The 13,229-nt window shown below is 41.5% G+C and overlaps 1 protein-coding gene across 3 annotated transcripts in view; it reads right to left on the minus strand.

The window, feature by feature from the left end:
• LOC139488927 (glycoprotein 3-alpha-L-fucosyltransferase A-like) overlaps positions 1-13,229 on the minus strand; it is a 48,492-nt gene continuing 35,263 nt past the window's right edge. For all 3 annotated transcript variants that reach the window (XM_071274905.1, XM_071274904.1, XM_071274906.1), the window contains exon 2: positions 1-1,168. In XM_071274905.1, the coding sequence (XP_071131006.1) occupies positions 18-1,168 (1,151 nt within the window). In that variant the 3' untranslated portion in view covers positions 1-17. The remainder of the gene's footprint in view (positions 1,169-13,229) is intronic.

The following is a 13,229-nucleotide window of genomic DNA, read 5'->3' on the forward strand; positions in this document are numbered from 1 at the left end:
CAGAAGACAATTTTCATTTAATTTTCTTTTTTTATCGTTATTTCATTGTCAGACAAGCACACACCTTTACGGTACCAGTCGTTATGATTTTTACCAGTCCATGTCAGGTTTCTTGTTTTATATGTATTCATTAATTCACATAAATCACACATTGCTCTCCAATAGTTTTTTTCATTATCTATATGATATTTATCAGTTTCTTTAAGATAAGATATATACTCATTTTCATTTGATGCAAGTTTTAATAAATATTCGGCTAGATGTTTCGGACTGTCGAAATCAGCAACATCTATATAAGTTTTTGGAGGTAGAATTGATTTTACATTCGGCGCTGTTCTGGCTACATATATTGCATTACTATTGTCTAAAAAGGTGTGGTAAACTTTTTCAGTTACATAATCTTTGCACAAACTATTTTCAAATCCTAAATAAAATTTATATTTCTGAGACAAAAGTTCGTGACAGCCTGGCATACCTTCTACGGGACAAGGGGCTTTACCACATCGTCCATAAATATCAACATTAATATATTTTTCCATCTCCGAGACGTACTCGCGACGTTTTGCTGCTGACCCGCAATTGCTTACCGCCCAAGCAACCAATTTCGTTTTATTTTTAAAAATCTCGTGATAATTTTTATCTAAAGGCTGCGTTCTCCGAAAGGTTTCATAATTCAAGAGAATTTCACTGTCCCGTCTGTAAGTCATGCTCCAATCAAATTTGTTGTCCCACACGTGACTTAAATCTGAATCTGAAGCAGGGCTTTCAATATTGACGATCACCCAAATTTGACCATCTTTTTTTACGGGAACGTTGCTCCACATATCCCGATATGCAAATAAAACTGCTTCGCTGGTATTAAGCTTTTTCTTGTCTTCAGTCAAAATACAATTTGTATATCTACACTCTGTGAAATTAAAACTTCCTGTGAAATAGGGTTGCTTTGCATACCATATAATATGTATGTCTGGCTTAGTTTTGTTTTGGGTTGAAGTTAATGCAGCTCGTCCACTCATGTTACTTAATTCCGCAAAGAGTGATCGGAAATAAGATGTGGTTTGAGGCTCCGGACGCAAAATAGTGATAATTTGCAGTTGTTCCAGCAACAATAGTGCGCCGATAAAAATGATGAAACAGTAAATAAAAAGTTTCTTCTTCATATGAATACCTGCAACATAAAAATAAGCTATTAAATTAATATATTACTTAATATTAACATTAACAAGATGGTTCGTGAGATTCGGTAACTTGTAACGCCAGAAAATACACGAATAGTGGTTTGAATTCATTATCTGTCCCGGAATATAAGTTTGGTAATGTTTAAAAGGCTAAATTACTTTATTGGTTGTTTTTGTCTTTGAACTAGCTTTATTGACTGAGATAATCGATTCGTTTTGCGTTTGTTGTTTTTGTGCTTCGTTTCGATTTGATCAGTAAAGCTGTCTCTAACTGAGTTTTACCAGGCTCAAGCTAGCAGCCACTCGCCAGCAGCCACTTCGCTAGCAGCCAGTTTTCAGATATGTCTATAAACCCAAAAGTTGCATAAGATTCAAACGTACTTTAAATGTTTTTATCAATCATATAATCACTAAATAATCTGTTTTTATATATGAGTGAGTAGCCGAAGACACTATTTAATGTTGTTTTTTTTTTCAACTTAACATGTAATTTCCTGATCATTACTTTATTCGCTTTTCATATACCAAACAGCGTGCTGCGCGCAATTTTAAATAGTGTATGAAGAATAGTAAATAACTATGCACTTATTTAAATGCTGGCAAAATTGTTGTTACATGGCATCGACGTTTCCATAACAAATCAATTTTGTGATATTGTAAGAAATAGCTTTCCATAGTCTCGGCATCCTGTCAAGTAGTTCTTAAAAAGTATCAATAGCTTTGCATTACAAGCATAGAAAATTGCACTCGTGCTTTGCTATTTTTTTGTCAGGCAAATTTGTTTTGACAAAAGATTCTACTTCTGAATAAGCGGAATGCGCTCAAATTTGATTATACGAAAGGTTTATTTGTTGTACTTAATGTATGGTGTGCACGGAAAATATAAATTAGCAATTTATAAAAGAAACCAAACCTTTGGACCTATGGTGAAATTTTCCCACCTGGGCCATTTGGGCCATTGGACCTTAGACCCTTACCTATCATTTGCACCTAGTGGGTAAAAAAGTATTGCCGTAGGGAATTTTTGACAGACTTTTAAAAATTTGGGGGAGGCATGTTTGACCCTTAAGACCTAAGTTCGGACCTATGGTGAAGACAAACTATGAGTTGTCCCACCTGGACCTTTTGGCCCATTGGACCCTAGCCCACTACCTACCATTTCCACCTAGTGGCTAAAAAGTATTGCCGTAGGGATTTTTTTACACTCCTTTAAAAATTGGGGTAAGGCATTTTTTTTAAATCTAACTTTGGACCCATGGTGAGGACAAACCATGAGTTGTCCCACCTGGACCTTTTGACCCATTGGACCTTAGACCCTTACCTATCATTTGCACCTAGTGGGTAAAAAAGTATTGCCGTAGGGAATTTTTGACAGACTTTTGAAAATTTGGGGGAGGCATGTTTGACCCTTAAGACCTAAGTTCGGACCTATGGTGAAGACAAACTATGAGTTGTCCCACCTGGACCTTTTGGCCCATTGGACCCTAGCCCACTACCTACCATTTCCACCTAGTGGCTAAAAAGTATTGCCGTAGGGATTTTTTTACACTCCTTTAAAAATTGGGGTAAGGCATTTTTTTTAAATCTAACTTTGGACCCATGGTGAGGACAAACCATGAGTTGTCCCACCTGGACCTTTTGACCCATTGGACCTTAGACCCTTACCTATCATTTGCACCTAGTGGGTAAAAAAGTATTGCCGTAGGGAATTTTTGACAGACTTTTAAAAATTTGGGGGAGGCATGTTTGACCCTTAAGACCTAAGTTCGGACCTATGGTGAAGACAAACTATGAGTTGTCCCACCTGGACCTTTTGGCCCATTGGACCCTAGCCCACTACCTACCATTTCCACCTAGTGGCTAAAAAAGTATTGCCGTAGGGATTTTTTTTTACACTCCTTTAAAAATTGGGCTAAGGCATTTTTTTTAAATCTAACTTTGGACCCATGGTGAAGACAAACCATGAGTTGTCCCACCTGGACCTTTTGACCCATTGGACCTTAGACCTTTACCTATCATTTGCACCTAGTGGGTAAAAAAGTATTGCCGTAGGGAATTTTTGACAGACTTTTGAAAATTTGGGGGAGGCATGTTTGACCCTTAAGACCTAAGTTCGGACCTATGGTGAAGACAAACTATGAGTTGTCCCACCTGGACCTTTTGGCCCATTGGACCCTAGCCCACTACCTACCATTTCCAACTAGTGGCTAAAAAAGTATTGCCGTAGGGATTTTTTTACACTCCTTTAAAAATTGGGGTAAGGCATTTTTTTTAAATCTAACTTTGGACCCATGGTGAGGACAAACCATGAGTTGTCCCACCTGGACCTTTTGACCCATTGGACCTTAGACCCTTACCTATCATTTGCACCTAGTGGGTAAAAAAGTATTGCCGTAGGGAATTTTTGACAGACTTTTGAAAATTTGGGGGAGGCATGTTTGACCCTTAAGACCTAAGTTCGGACCTATGGTGAAGACAAACTATGAGTTGTCCCACCTGGACCTTTTGGCCCATTGGACCCTAGCCCACTACCTACCATTTCCACCTAGTGGCTAAAAAAGTATTGCCGTAGGGATTTTTTTACACTCCTTTAAAAATTGGGGTAAGGCATTTTTTTTAAATCTAACTTTGGACCCATGGTGAGGACAAACCATGAGTTGTCCCACCTGGACCTTTTGACCCATTGGACCTTAGACCCTTACCTATCATTTGCACCTAGTGGGTAAAAAAGTATTGCCGTAGGGAATTTTTGACAGACTTTTGAAAATTTGGGGGAGGCATGTTTGACCCTTAAGACCTAAGTTCGGACCTATGGTGAAGACAAACTATGAGTTGTCCCACCTGGACCTTTTGGCCCATTGGACCCTAGCCCACTACCTACCATTTCCAACTAGTGGCTAAAAAAGTATTGCCGTAGGGATTTTTTTACACTCCTTTAAAAATTGGGGTAAGGCATTTTTTTTAAATCTAACTTTGGACCCATGGTGAGGACAAACCATGAGTTGTCCCACCTGGACCTTTTGACCCATTGGACCTTAGACCCTTACCTATCATTTGCACCTAGTGGGTAAAAAAGTATTGCCGTAGGGAATTTTTGACAGACTTTTGAAAATTTGGGGGAGGCATGTTTGACCCTTAAGACCTAAGTTCGGACCTATGGTGAAGACAAACTATGAGTTGTCCCACCTGGACCTTTTGGCCCATTGGACCCTAGCCCACTACCTACCATTTCCACCTAGTGGCTAAAAAAGTATTGCCGTAGGGATTTTTTTACACTCCTTTAAAAATTGGGGTAAGGCATTTTTTTTAAATCTAACTTTGGACCCATGGTGAGGACAAACCATGAGTTGTCCCACCTGGACCTTTTGACCCATTGGACCTTAGACCCTTACCTATCATTTGCACCTAGTGGGTAAAAAAGTATTGCCGTAGGGAATTTTTGACAGACTTTTGAAAATTTGGGGGAGGCATGTTTGACCCTTAAGACCTAAGTTCGGACCTATGGTGAAGACAAACTATGAGTTGTCCCACCTGGACCTTTTGGCCCATTGGACCCTAGCCCACTACCTACCATTTCCAACTAGTGGCTAAAAAAGTATTGCCGTAGGGATTTTTTTACACTCCTTTAAAAATTGGGGTAAGGCATTTTTTTTAAATCTAACTTTGGACCCATGGTGAGGACAAACCATGAGTTGTCCCACCTGGACCTTTTGACCCATTGGACCTTAGACCCTTACCTATCATTTGCACCTAGTGGGTAAAAAAGTATTGCCGTAGGGAATTTTTGACAGACTTTTGAAAATTTGGGGGAGGCATGTTTGACCCTTAAGACCTAAGTTCGGACCTATGGTGAAGACAAACTATGAGTTGTCCCACCTGGACCTTTTGGCCCATTGGACCCTAGCCCACTACCTACCATTTCCACCTAGTGGCTAAAAAAGTATTGCCGTAGGGATTTTTTTACACTCCTTTAAAAATTGGGGTAAGGCATTTTTTTTAAATCTAACTTTGGACCCATGGTGAGGACAAACCATGAGTTGTCCCACCTGGACCTTTTGACCCATTGGACCTTAGACCCTTACCTATCATTTGCACCTAGTGGGTAAAAAAGTATTGCCGTAGGGAATTTTTGACAGACTTTTGAAAATTTGGGGGAGGCATGTTTGACCCTTAAGACCTAAGTTCGGACCTATGGTGAAGACAAACTATGAGTTGTCCCACCTGGACCTTTTGGCCCATTGGACCCTAGCCCACTACCTACCATTTCCACCTAGTGGCTAAAAAAGTATTGCCGTAGAGATTTTTTGACACTCCTTTAAAAATTGGGGTAAGGCATTTTTTTTAAATCTAACTTTGGACCCATGGTGAGGACAAACCATGAGTTGTCCCACCTGGACCTTTTGACCCATTGGACCTTAGACCCTTACCTATCATTTGCACCTAGTGGGTAACAAAGTATTGCCGTAGGGAATTTTTGACAGACTTGAAAATTTGGGGGAGGCATGTTTGACCCTTAAGACCTAAGTTCGGACCTATGGTGAAGACAAACTATGAGTTGTCCCACCTGGACCTTTTGGCCCATTGGACCCTAGCCCACTACCTACCATTTCCACCTAGTGGCTAAAAAAGTATTGCCGTAGGGATTTTTTTACACTCCTTTAAAAATTGGGGTAAGGCATTTTTTTTAAATCTAACTTTGGACCCATGGTGAGGACAAACCATGAGTTGTCCCACCTGGACCTTTTGACCCATTGGACCTTAGACCCTTACCTATCATTTGCACCTAGTGGGTAAAAAAGTATTGCCGTAGGGAATTTTTGACAGACTTTTGAAAATTTGGGGGAGGCATGTTTGACCCTTAAGACCTAAGTTCGGACCTATGGTGAAGACAAACTATGAGTTGTCCCACCTGGACCTTTTGGCCCATTGGACCCTAGCCCACTACCTACCATTTCCACCTAGTGGCTAAAAAAGTATTGCCGTAGGGATTTTTTTACACTCCTTTAAAAATTGGGGTAAGGCATTTTTTTAAATCTAACTTTGGACCCATGGTGAGGACAAACCATGAGTTGTCCCACCTGGACCTTTTGACCCATTGGACCTTAGACCCTTACCTATCATTTGCACCTAGTGGGTAAAAAAGTATTGCCGTAGGGAATTTTTGACAGACTTTTGAAAATTTGGGGGAGGCATGTTTGACCCTTAAGACCTAAGTTCGGACCTATGGTGAAGACAAACTATGAGTTGTCCCACCTGGACCTTTTGGCCCATTGGACCCTAGCCCACTACCTACCATTTCCACCTAGTGGCTAGAAAAGTATTGCCGTAGAGATTTTTTTACACTCCTTTAAAAATTGGGGTAAGGCATTTTTTTTAAATCTAACTTTGGACCCATGGTGAGGACAAACCATGAGTTGTCCCACCTGGACCTTTTGACCCATTGGACCTTAGACCCTTACCTATCATTTGCACCTAGTGGGTAAAAAAGTATTGCCGTAGGGAATTTTTGACAGACTTTTGAAAATTTGGGGGAGGCATGTTTGACCCTTAAGACCTAAGTTCGGACCTATGGTGAAGACAAACCATGAGTTGTCCCACCTGGACCTTTTGGCCCATTGGACCCTAGCCCACTACCTACCATTTCCACCTAGTGGCTAAAAAAGTATTGCCGTAGGGATTTTTTTACACTCCTTTAAAAATTGGGGTAAGGCATTTTTTAAAATCTAACTTTGGACCCATGGTGAGGACAAACCATGAGTTGTCCCACCTGGACCTTTTGACCCATTGGACCTTAGACCCTTACCTATCATTTGCACCTAGTGGGTAAAAAGTATTGCCGTAGGGAATTTTTGACAGACTTTTGAAAATTTGGGGGAGGCATGTTTGACCCTTAAGACCTAAGTTCGGACCTATGGTGAAGACAAACTATGAGTTGTCCCACCTGTACCTTTTGGCCCATTGGACCCTAATCCACTACCTACCATTTCCACCTAGTAGCTAAAAAAGTATTGCCGTAGAGATTTTTTTACACTCCTTCAAAAATTGGGGTAAGGCATTTTTTTTAAATCTAACTTTGGACCCATGGTGAGGACAAACCATGAGTTGTCCCACCTGGACCTTTTGACCCATTGGACCTTAGACCCTTACCTATCATTTGCACCTAGTGGGTAAAAAAGTATTGCCGTAGGGAATTTTTGACAGACTTTTGAAAATTTGGGGGAGGCATGTTTGACCCTTAAGACCTAAGTTCGGACCTATGGTGAAGACAAACTATGAGTTGTCCCACCTGGACCTTTTGGCCCATTGGACCCTAGCCCACTACCTACCATTTCCACCTAGTGGCTAAAAAAGTATTGCCGTAGGGATTTTTTTACACTCCTTTAAAAATTGGGGTAAGGCATTTTTTAAAATCTAACTTTGGACCCATGGTGAGGACAAACCATGAGTTGTCCCACCTGGAACTTTTGACCCATTGGACCTTAGACCCTTACCTATCATTTGCACCTAGTGGGTAAAAAGTATTGCCGTAGGGAATTTTTGACAGACTTTTGAAAATTTGGGGGAGGCATGTTTGACCCTTAAGACCTAAGTTCGGACCTATGGTGAAGACAAACTATGAGTTGTCCCACCTGTACCTTTTGGCCCATTGGACCCTAATCCACTACCTACCATTTCCACCTAGTAGCTAAAAAAGTATTGCCGTAGAGATTTTTTTACACTCCTTTAAAAATTGGGGTAAGGCATTTGTTTTAAATCTAACTTTGGACCCATGGTGAGGACAAACCATGAGTTGTCCCACCTGGACCTTTTGACCCATTGGACCTTAGACCCTTACCTATCATTTGCACCTAGTGGGTAAAAAGTATTGCCGTAGGGAATTTTTGACAGACTTTTGAAAATTTGGGGGAGGCATGTTTGACCCTTAAGACCTAAGTTCGGACCTATGGTGAAGACAAACTATGAGTTGTCCCACCTGGACCTTTTGGCCCATTGGACCCTAGCCCACTACCTACCATTTCCACCTAGTGGCTAAAAAAGTATTGCCGTAGGGATTTTTTTACACTCCTTTAAAAATTGGGGTAAGGCATTTTTTTAAATCTAACTTTGGACCCATGGTGAGGACAAACCATGAGTTGTCCCACCTGGACCTTTTGACCCATTGGACCTTAGACCCTTACCTATCATTTGCACCTAGTGGGTAAAAAGTATTGCCGTAGGGAATTTTTGACAGACTTTTGAAAATTTGGGGGAGGCATGTTTGACCCTTAAGACCTAAGTTCGGACCTATGGTGAAGACAAACTATGAGTTGTCCCACCTGTACCTTTTGGCCCATTGGACCCTAATCCACTACCTACCATTTCCACCTAGTAGCTAAAAAAGTATTGCCGTAGAGATTTTTTTACACTCCTTTAAAAATTGGGGTAAGGCATTTTTTTAAAATCTAACTTTGGACCCATGGTGAGGACAAACCATGAGTTGTCCCACCTGGACCTTTTGACCCATTGGACCTTAGACCCTTACCTATCATTTGCACCTAGTGGGTAAAAAAGTATTGCCGTAGGGAATTTTTGACAGACTTTTGAAAATTTGGGGGAGGCATGTTTGACCCTTAAGACCTAAGTTCGGACCTATGGTGAAGACAAACTATGAGTTGTCCCACCTGGACCTTTTGGCCCATTGGACCCTAGCCCACTACCTACCATTTCCACCTAGTGGCTAAAAAAGTATTACCGTAGGGATTTTTTTACACTCCTTTAAAAATTGGGGTAAGGCATTTTTTTAAATCTAACTTTGGACCCATGGTGAGGACAAACCATGAGTTGTCCCACCTGGACCTTTTGACCCATTGGACCTTAGACCCTTACCTATCATTTGCACCTAGTGGGTAAAAAAGTATTGCCGTAGGGAATTTTTGACAGACTTTTGAAAATTTGGGGGAGGCATGTTTGACCCTTAAGACCTAAGTTCGGACCTATGGTGAAGACAAACCATGAGTTGTCCCACCTGGACCTTTTGGCCGATTGGACCCTAGCCCACTACCTACCATTTCCACCTAGTGGCTAAAAAAGTATTGCCGTAGAGATTTTTTTTACACTCCTTTAAAAATTGGGGTAAGGCATTTTTTTTAAATCTAACTTTGGACCCATGGTGAGGACAAACCATGAGTTGTCCCACCTGGAACTTTTGACCCATTGGACCTTAGACCCTTACCTATCATTTGCACCTAGTGGGTAAAAAAGTATTGCCGTAGGGAATTTTTGACAGACTTTTGAAAATTTGGGGGAGGCATGTTTGACCCTTAAGACCTAAGTTCGGACCTATGGTGAAGACAAACTATGAGTTGTCCCACCTGGACCTTTTGGCCCATTGGACCCTAGCCCACTACCTACCATTTCCACCTAGTGGCTAAAAAAGGATTGCCGTAGGGATTTTTTTACACTCCTTTAAAAATTGGGGTAAGGCATTTTTTTTAAATCTAACTTTGGACCCATGGTGAGGACAAACCATGAGTTGTCCAACCTGGACCTTTTGGCCCATTGGCCCATTGGACCTTAGACCCTAACCTATGATTTACACATGGGCGTTTGGCCAATTTGACCTTGAATTATTACCTGCCTATGTACCTTTGTGAAAGAAAAGAGAAAAAAGCCACATAATAAACACAAGGTATGTCTGATCAGAGAGAGAATAAGGCTCAGGAGGTAGAAATCTTTAGTTGCCGGTACCCAGAATCTAAATCGTTCATTTATTTATAGGAGCATACCGAGGAGGGGTGTCTTTGAAGGTGCTGGTAGCACCTAATATCAGACCGGATTCGTCGTTGAATTGCTGACCACGTGCACGCCTCAAGTAAAGTTCATCATCATAGGTGATCTTGGCGTTTGGGGGTTGAGATAGAGATCGTTACCACTGGGATTCACTGTGGAAATAAATTCACCATAGATACCAGAATTAAAATATCTTAATTTCAAACGCGTCCACCAAGTTTCAGGTAAAATCATGATCCCAATACCTTGTTGACGGGTACACCACCCAAAGCAATCAAGTCTCCAATACCCAAGGCAGATAGAATGGTTTTAGATACCATGTGAAATGCCCTCATTGCCAACCCTACGAACATGTGTAGGTATCCACCTTTTTTATGTTTTCTTTATCTGGGTGGTACTCAGCTCCAGATTAATATTACAAGTAACTTTTTGAAGAAGTTTGATAATCTTTTAACATGCCGAGAGGAGAGCCACATCTTGTGTTCGCATTACAGGTTTGCATGGGACAAACAAATGGAGACTTGACAACCTTTCTTGGCAGCCCAGTGTAGTTTATTTACTTGACCTTTCAAACCATTATCGTGTTAAGTTATTATTTATTCCCTTAGAAGATGAAAATGGATAGTGAGGTGTTCGCCGCGGAGTTTGATGGAGTCACCATCCTGATCGGTGAGATAAGTGCACATGCGATTGATGGTTTTCAGGGTCACTGATAAGTACACCAGTTTTTTTGTTGTTTTTTTTGGGGGGGAGGGGGGGGGGGTCTTCATACCAGGATCGACACCGGGAAAGAAACTACAGATGGTGGATTACTGCTTTCCATTAACATAGCTCCCATAGATAATACCGCTATTTGCCAGCTGGATGCTGATGATGTTGATGATACTAACAATGTGTTCCCCTTCTGTATAGCCCTATCGTAGGTGTAAATTTGCCGTTCTAATCCCAAGACGGTGTTGCGGCTATTTGTAAAGTTGAAATCTTCTTCGTAGTGCCTGGCGAGAGTTAGTGATGCTCTTAGGGTTTCCCGATTTGCATCGATAATGATTTTGGCATTGCGTTTGTTGAGCCGCAGCTGTCGCTGTATTTCATCGTTGATGCCATAGGAACCTGTGTGAATGTTTGGGATGGAGTATACGTAGTAGGTCTCATGATTTACCAATGACATCTCATAATTCTTTCCAATTTTTAGTGGATTGAAGCGGGTATGTATTTGGCTATGGTTCCCGGATACTATGAACGAGAACCCCTGCTTTAGATCAGTTTTACCTACGAAATGCTGCAAAATAATGTTGTTCATTTATTTTCAGGCTTCAAACACGACGTTCATCTTGTGTCCGTCAGATTCGAAGTAAAGAACTATGTCGGAGATTCCAAGTGCAAATGCTTCGGTGTTGGCGGAAACATTGCGATCGAATGACTTGCATAGATGATAAACACCGGCTATAAGCCTGTGAAATCAGAGGTATCGGTGTTGATGCCGCCGTTACTGAGGAGGGTGACCATGTTGTAGAGTTTCTTTCTGATGTCTGCAGCCTCCTTGAACACTCTGGCAACCCTATTTTGGGTAATAAAGGCATTAAATACGACGGCTGGGTAGCGTTCAGCGTTGACAGTAATATCTATGTTCCGCAATCGACAGTGATCGCACACGGCGGCGTCATGGGTCTTATCCACACTTTTGTCGGTTTGGATTGCAACGATTGTATATCTAGGCTTTTAAGTACCACTTGTGGCAGATAGTCGCCAGTTGAATTGTGTGTTTTTGGGAACGGTGGTAGAATCACACTGCCTCATGCAAAATCCACAGTCGATTTTACTTTTACTTTGTATGGTTTTGTACAACCGCATCTTGTTTTTGTCTGATGGGGTGACGAGAAGAACGAACCAAGAGATCTGAATCAGAATATTTTTTGCCACATCGTTGACTGCGGCAGCTCATTGCATGGCATCGGCGTCTGAATCACGCGCACTAGTGACAATGCATGCTTTAATTCGTATACGATCTTGTCGTAGTCGTCTGAAAAGCCGAAAATATGTCTCAGGGGTATGGTGAATGAAAAAGCTCCTTTGTTGGCAGGTTTGGGGATAATTGTACCATGACGTGCTGCGAACCCTGTGTTTTCGGTCTCAGCTTCGGTAAATGAATCCATGCACCACAGCTGGTTGAGACCTTGGGATTTTGAGAAATCGTCGTGATAAATCAGAATTTCCAACATGGTAGTGGCAACGCCTGGGTTATTGATATGTTCGATTAGCTGGCCTGAGAGAAGAGATACATGATTCCATTGTGAAAGAGAGACACTAGATCTGCATCAGCATATGCACTACTGTCGTTCTTTTGCAGTTGCCCCTCTACCAAAAGATAACTTTCAGCGGGATGGAGTAATAAGTCTTGGGTTTCGATATTGATTAGGATATCACCTTGATTATTTAGGTTGGCACCAGTTTGAGGTTCGTATTCGTCAACCTAATAAATCCCTGGAGACTTTCATCGAAAGTCAATCCTTCGGTGATTGTAAGGATGTCAGACATAATGTATAATATTTTTAGCGTTGACGAAGTAGTAGATGGTTTATACCACTTTACCAACCACATTTTTCAACACCTTTCAAGGCTACTGTGTCAAACAAACCTGTCCTACCGTAGTCGTACTTTCGTGCATAACCTTTTTTTATTTGCAACATTTATTTATAGGAAGCTACGATGAAGCACCTTATATTCCTCAATGCTGATATGTCTACCCTTTTTCATAGCATCAATAATCGACACAATTTCGTTGCGCACACCATTATTTCCTGCTCGGTAAGCTGCAGCACACAGTTCCAAGCGATCGAGAAGCTGCTTGAAGTTGGCAGGAAGAAACACGACTGGCAGCCCACTGCCAAACTTATCCCTCTGGTAGATGTGGGATACGATTTCCTTCCTTGTAACTCTTGTTCGCCTTCGCCGTTTTTAAGAGGGTGGAATTGCATTGATAAATGGCACCGGAACTTTTCAGGATCTCTTCAAAGTCGTCAAGGTCGTCAGCGTCGAACGAATCTGGTTTCTTTTTCACCATGAGTTCCTAGAGGCCAAGGGTTCCTTTGTACCTCACACCATCCACGAAAATATCATCGCCGTCAAAAGTAACTGATAAACTTCGGATGAAAAAACCATCGTTTTTAGATCGCAATCCAAGGTTGTGGTCGGCGGAAGGAGTCATACTGAGCTGCAAATACTGCTGTTCTCGAGGTCCGAGGACAGTGGTTGTATGTGGTGCAATAGGTAGAGGGTCGGCAA

This window comes from Mytilus edulis, chromosome 9 (assembly GCF_963676685.1).
Source record: "Mytilus edulis chromosome 9, xbMytEdul2.2, whole genome shotgun sequence".
NCBI lineage: Eukaryota > Metazoa > Mollusca > Bivalvia > Mytilida > Mytilidae > Mytilus > Mytilus edulis.